The following is a 7,278-nucleotide window of genomic DNA, read 5'->3' as shown; positions in this document are numbered from 1 at the left end:
TATTGCCATTTCGTACATCGCTTTCCTTTGTTAGAAATCAAATATCAAGTTATGCACGGTGGGGGGGGGGGGGGACTTGAATAGCCTACATGTATGCAAGCATCGAAATTAGCAAAATAACGCATGCAAATATGTATATTTCAGGTATTAAATGTATTTATTTTTAAAGTGTGCGTGTTTATTATTATTATTATTATTATTATTATTATTATTATTATTATTATTTCAGAACATTTGCTCACATTCTTTCTGTTCGAAAGTTGCTTCAAGAGTAAATTATTTATCCTGTTACCAAAAGTGTATTACAGCTTTGTCTACCAATTTGGTAGTACAGCAACTTGTAGTTTTTAGGATTTTCTTTCACTTTTTGTGTGTTTTCTATTATATTTCGTGTATACTCTAAAGACAGATATCAGGCCTCTACATATCCAACAACAAGGTACAATGTATTTCATAATAATGTTTCAGCTATTGGAAGAAGACTAAATTATAGCGCTTTGGATTTAGAAACACCCCCCCCCCTTTTTTTGCAGCATTGTACGTTTTTAATCTGCACTTATTTTATAAATCACTCAGTGAATCAGTAATTTAGTAGGTCGAACACCCAAATCATTAAAACTCTTCAGAGAACAGCCCTGCTTGTCCTATGAGAAAATACTGATCAAGCCACACTTTTTTCCACTCTGAGAATGCATCATCATCATAACCAAAGACATCAGTAGATAATACAATAAACGTTTTCTGTTTCTAGTTGTTTTTTATTCCAAAATCAAATAAAACAAAGCATGTGGCAAATTTGCTAATTTTCAACATAAAAAAGATAAGGCAAACGGAAATAAATTAATAAAAGACACTTTAATAGACACCGTCTCCAAGCAGAAGTTGAATACAAATAATAACCTCGTGTCGAAATGGAATATTCAAACTTTTAACAAATGTACAAAACATCTAATGGCTATATTAAATATCCTTGACAAATTGGCATTCCTAGGCTACATAACAACAGAAAATAAATCGTCCTATTACAAAGCGTGTTTCTCAAGCCTATGGCCCGCATTTAAAGTGCAAGTGAAGTTTAGAAGTTGCAAATTCTTCGAGTTAAAAAACAAAACAAAAAACAATCGTATTCAGTGAAATTATTGTATATGCATAAACTGGGTGACTTTTTTTTTTCGGAAGACAGTTTTTGCATGACATCCGGGCCCATGGCACTGCTGCGCGCGGCAGTTGACGTGGCGTGGGGAATCTCGCCAATGTCACGACAAGGCAAACAGATTTTATTGGCGTAAAAGTTACTGAAAACAACAACAATAACAACATCAACAATAACAACAGCGTACATTTCAAATGGTCATGAAATCGAAGTCAAGACAACCAATTCAAACGATAACCTGTCGCAAAATATTAGGGCGAATACGATTGACACGAAGAAATGATGGACATCTCGGTCTCCTTGAGCGTCTCTAAAAGGCTCGGTGGCGGCTCAGCTTCAGTTCACACAGCTCGTCCTCGCTGTGCAGCTCCGCGTGTGTCTCGTCCGAGTCGCTGAAGTGCGAGTGTGGTGAGAACTCTCCATCGCTCCGACTCGACCGCGGGGAGTCTTTACTGCACTCAGAAGTAGATTTGCTCGCTCCCAGCGACACAAATGCGTCTTCCTCATACGGGAAAGGCACACCGGCGAGCTGGACAGGAAATGAGTTTGGTGATCTCTCACCTCCGTAGACGGGCGGCAGCACATCACCGTTATGTGCGTCATCTTCTGCGCCCGGTGCGCGCAGCAGGTCGGACAGCGCGTTGATGTAGATCTGTGCCATCTGGAGTGTCTCGTACTTGGACAGCTTCTTCTCGTTGTCGAAGGAGGGGATAACGCTGCGCAGCTCGTCGAAGGCGTGGTTCAGACCGTGCATGCGCCGGCGCTCTCGTGCGTTCGCCGCTATGCGCCTCTGCTTCTGCACCACATTGGCGGCCTTACTGGTCGGGGCGCGCTGCCTACCCTCATCCGCACGCGCCGCTCCCTTGAGGCGGCACAGCTCGCGCACACGCACGGCGCCCCCCACCCTTGTGCCCTTGTTTAAGTGCGAACCGGACACGCCCTCCGCGCTCGACGAGCCCGAGCTGTGCGGCAGGTATTCCGCGTGTGCAGGAGCGAGCCAGGCGCGTGCGTCGCCGTCTTCCATCAGCGCCAAAGCGAGCGGAAAGCGCTCTCCACGCGCCACTTCCGACTCCACCGCCGTCCTCGCGTCTTCGCAAGAGCTGCTCATGACGTCCATTTCCGTGTGTTTGTAGGTCACGTCGGGACGAAGGTTTCCAAAAAAAAAGGTATGAAGTGACGGGGGTCTGGTGTCCTTCTTGCACCTGTTGCGCGCACTCCTACCACAGGAGGATTTCTTTACTGGGTGTCTCTATGCGACGAGCCGGTTTTAAAAGCGGCACGCGCCTGGGAGCCCCCCTTCTCAAGCCGGTCGCGTGGCGCTTTGACCAATAAGAGCACTCGGGGCAGGCGCGTGTGGCCGACCAATGAGAAAGCCGCAGAGAACCCGAGACAGGTTATTATGTCCAAACTTCTTTTTCTTTTTTCTTTTCTTTTTTTTTAAGTACTGCTGCCTGTTTAACTGGAGTGTTATTATCACAATGGGTTGTCCCACAGGACGCCCGCAGAAAGGTGCAGGAATGTGGAGAGCGCGAGCAGGGTGCAAAACACACGGGCATGTGATCCACAGTGCAGCTGGCATGGGCATGCAAATGCACTCAATGCGAAGAAAGGGCTGATGGGACATACTGTACAAATTTTACCCTATCCAATTCTTAATGAGACTGCCTCACCGTAAAAACACCTTCAAACCATCCTTTAAACCCTTTTCTTTCACTTAACGCCAGCATGAATCATTTCTTTAAATCTAATTTTCCCGTTTAAGAGTTATGTGTAAGAGTTGAGTAAGCCAATGAAGTAGTTTATTCCAGTATAGCCTATGTTAAAAACTTAACCATTCAAACAGAATGCCATTAAATCAGATCATATCATCCTATCTATTTTTCCACGGAATTTAAGCAAACAAAAGGCATTAACAAAAGACTAAAGTAAAACGTATATCTCCCATTTTAACACCTTATTTAATTTCATTTTTGGATGCGGACAATCCAACACATCCCTCATGAGCAATGAATGTTGCAGCCAGCTCAGGTTTCATTTTCTTTAGAACAAGTTCTTTTGATTAGACTTAAGAAACGCCCTGTGACGTAAAAGGCGTCTAAGGGATTAAACATAAAGCGCAGCTTTGGCGTTTAGTGTCACGCGCCCGAACAGAGAAACAAAACGGAATAATAATAATAATAATAATAATAATAATAATAATAATACTGGACAAAATAATAATAATAATAATAATAATAATAATAATAATATTATTATTATTATTATTATTATTATTATTATTATTATTATTATTTTGTCCAGTGCCCAAGAAAGCAGGAAAAGAATGCTTCGTAGGCTACCATCGAATAATAATAATAATAATAATAATAATAATAATAATAATAATAATTTTTTATTATTATTATTATTATTATTATTATTATTATTACAACAGCCTTAAATCCAGGAATACTGTAAACATTTTAAGTTAAAAAATTTCGAGCCTTCCTTCTCCTATAAACACAAACATGATTTATTAAAATGTCCTATAATTTCCCTGAAAGCTTTAAACTGCAAATGCGGTGACATTGCGATTTAAAAATGAATGAATGAATGAATGAATGAATAAAAAAAGACCGCGTCTATGAGGTTATTTTGTCAAAAAAAAGACATTTCTTGTTTCTCTGATGTTTAGTACCCACTCTCGACGCAAATCCTGAAAGATGTTTCTGTCTGTACTGTTCAAACAGAAGAAGAGTTGAAGAGACGGAATAAGAGGCGCAATACATGGCGCATTTCCGCCGCTGCACCTTTGTGTGTTGGATGCATTCATGAAGCCGTGGCGCCTGAGCGCACTGAGCCGGAGCCGGGTCCAGTCAGCCTGCGTGTCTTGGAAGAGTTCCTAAAGCAAACAACAGGTTGGATATGGTTGCTGCCGATTATTAAAGTGTCTCGGGGACAAAGAGGACTCTATGTTCCATTGGACACGCCAGGGGGACTCTTTGGACAGAAGACACACACTGGGGCTTCAGCGCGAGCGAGTCTGCGTGCTGCATTCTTTCTTCCTGTCGTCCAGGAAACGCCCACATATCGCTTAGCTGATAAAAAAAAGACACACAACAACAATAACAACAACAACAACAACGAGTATCCAACTAAAGCTTACGTTGTTAAACTGTTTTTTTTTTTTTTTTATCAAAGCAACTTTCAATCTTTATATATCATTATCATTCACTCTCTCTCTGGCTATATATATATATATATATATATATATATATATATATATATATATATATATATAGCCACTGAGTGAATGATAATATAACCTATTAATCATCTAAAAAAATATTTGACCGCTATAACAATTTGCTTGTAGACCTCGATTCAAGGACAGTTATGTCCCTATGTCTCCTTGAATGTCTCTGTCCTCTCACCCCACCGGTTCAAGCTGCTGTAAGAGGTCAAAATGCGCTCAGTTTTGTTGTACTGTTGCTCTCATGTCAGTAAACCCCTGTACATGGCAGGTAAGCTGGGGGATGTTCGCCTCGGGTATTATGGTACACTAACAAACTCAAGGCACCCAAGGCTTACACGCGCCCTCTAATGGACACTGAGCGTTCTGCAACATAACTTGCAATAAATAGCCAGGGTGTACTGGAAACATCTATTTAAAACATAGCAAGAAATTTTCAGTGTCTCATATGTTACACGTTACTTAGCAGTAATCTCAATATAATTACGGATAATGTACTTATAATGTTAAGTTTTGAACCCCAAAGGTCTTGTATTACAATTACATCACTCTTATTTCACTTCCACTCGACCGCTTCAAATTAAGTGTACAAGTTTTAAGGAGAAAACTGTAGGTTAATTGGCATCAAGGCCCTCTTAACTGTTTTGATTCTAGAGAAGCCCTTCTAACCCTTGTATGTTGTATTTCTTACTGATTGTTCATACTGGAGATTTTTGGGGGTTCTCACGTCTCCACATTACATTTCTACTTGTTGTGGTTATTTACATAATTAAATTATATTTCTTTAATTAATTTATAATACAATATAAAAATAGCAATGCAAGTTGTGGTCAGCATGGTGGTGCAATGTTTAACACTGTTGCCTCACAACATGCAGGTTCCATGTTTGAACCTGCAGGTTGAGTTTCCTCTGGGTGCTCCGGTTTCCCCCACAGTCCAAAGACATGCAGGTTAGGTTAACTGGTGACTCTAAGGCTACGTTTACATTAGACCGTATCTGTCTCGTTTTCTTCGCGGATGCACTGTCCGTTTACATTAAACCGCCTGGAAACGCCGGGAAACGGGAATCCGCCAGCGTCCACGTATTCAATCCAGATCGTGTCAGCTCCGGTGCTGTGTAAACATTCAGAATACGCGGATACGCTGTGCTGAGCTCTAGCTGGCGTCTCATTGGACAACGTCACTGTGACATCCACCTTCCTGATTCGCTGGCGTTGGTCATGTGACGCGACTGCTGAAAAATGGCGCGGACTTCCGCCTTGTATCACCTTTCATTAAAGAGTATAAAAGTATGAAAATACTGCAAATACTGATGCAAATACTGCCCATTGTGTAGTTATGATTGTCTTTAGGCTTGCCATCCTTCCACTTGCAAGTGGTAAGTGATATGCGCTGGGATCACACACACAGCGGCTCAGTCCCGAAAACACTGCTTGTTCACTTCACTCGCGTGCTCTGTGAGCTGCGCAAGGCCAGAGTGCGCACCCTCCAGAGGGCACTCGCTGTTCAGGGCGGAGTGATTTGGAGCGCAGGATGCCTGCGGAGCCGAGCGTATCTGTGTATTGGTATTGCTGTGTGCACGCAAATCGTGTATTGCTGTTGCTGTGTGCACACTAATCGTTTTAAAAACGTTAATCTGATGATCCGCTGATACGGTCTAATGTAAACATGGGCTAGATTGACCGTAGGTGTGAATGTGAGTGTGAATGGTTGTCTGTGTCTATGTGTCAGCCCTGTGATGACCTGGCAACTTGTCCAGGGTGTGCCCTGCCTTTCTCCCGTAGTCAGCTGGGATAGGCTCCAGCTTGCCTGCGACCCTGTAGAACAGAATAAAGCGGCTAGAGATAATGAGATGAGATGAGAACTATAGCAATGCAAGTTGTGGTCAGCATGGTGGTGCAATGTTTAGCACTGTTGCCTCACAACAAGCAGGTTCCATGTTTGAACTTGCAGGCTGAGTTTCCTCTGGGTGCTCTGGTTTCCTCCCACAGTCCAAAGACATGCTGTTTAGGTTAAATGGCTACTCGAATTGCCCAGGTGTTAATGTATGTGTCAATGTCTGTCTGTGTCTTTGTTAGTCCTGCAATACTTTGGCAAACTGTCCAGGGTGTACCCCACCTCTCACCCAATGCCAGCTGGGATCGGCTCCAGCTCACCTGTGACCCACACTGGATAAGTGGCTCAGATAATTAACGGATGAATGAATAAATACAAATTGTATATTAACTTCACTGTGGCCTAATTCAGACCAGTAATTTTTCTGGTAAAATATACTTCATATTAAAGGTCTATAAGTTATAGGTACCCAAACAATGACCTGACTAGAGCCATGCAGCATAGCTCCTTGTAATAAAAGGTATTGCTCAGGTACTAGCAATCATTTTGATAGATGACATTTCTAATGTCCCTTTGTCAGATGGCTATCATAAAAAAAAGCCTACCAACTGATTGTCAACATGTCATCTGTCTGTCATACATCCTTATCTACTTCATATTAATTAAGGAAGCAAGTCAGCTTTTTGTTTGAAAAATTTGCTTTTGGGTCTGTACCAGTGTTCTGTTGTTGTTGTTTGCTCACTTGATGGCTTGATCACTGTTATGCATTTTCATTCTTCATTCACCTGGCTACTGAATGATAGTGATTTTCCTCTTAATGTCCATTTGCTACTGTCAGCTGCACATCTAAGAGGAACATTTCTCATAGCATGGTGGTGAGAGCAATATACATATGGAAAATAATATTTGATTTGAGAGTTGCTAAATCAGAAAGCCTGAGGAGAATATTAGAGAGGGGAAAAATAAAACATGTCCTAAATGTGGAAGGCCAAGGGGATGAGAGGTCAGAAATGGAAGAGCAGAATATTGCATTACATATTGCATTAAAGTTTGCACA

The 7,278-nt window shown here is 41.8% G+C and overlaps 1 protein-coding gene across 1 annotated transcript; it reads right to left on the bottom strand.

Moving 5' to 3' along the window:
* Positions 1 to 853: 853 nt before the first annotated feature.
* Positions 854 to 2,382, bottom strand: atoh1a (atonal bHLH transcription factor 1a). The gene has a single exon (XM_060930812.1). The coding sequence runs from the start codon at positions 2,268 to 2,270 to the stop codon at positions 1,464 to 1,466; it is 807 nt and encodes a 268-aa protein (XP_060786795.1). The 5' UTR covers positions 2,271 to 2,382; the 3' UTR covers positions 854 to 1,463.
* Positions 2,383 to 7,278: the final 4,896 nt, after the last annotated feature.

Source organism: Neoarius graeffei, chromosome 10, assembly GCF_027579695.1.
Source record: "Neoarius graeffei isolate fNeoGra1 chromosome 10, fNeoGra1.pri, whole genome shotgun sequence".
Lineage (NCBI taxonomy): Eukaryota > Metazoa > Chordata > Actinopteri > Siluriformes > Ariidae > Neoarius > Neoarius graeffei.
The sequence above is the reverse complement of the archived record's forward strand: the minus strand, read 5'-3'. Positions and strand labels throughout refer to the sequence as shown.

What these genes read in the sequence shown, in the direction of transcription:
- atoh1a (XM_060930812.1), bottom strand. Translation starts at nt 2,270, where the DNA reads ATGGACGTCATGAGCAGCTCTTGCGAAGACGCGAGGACGGCGGTGGAG.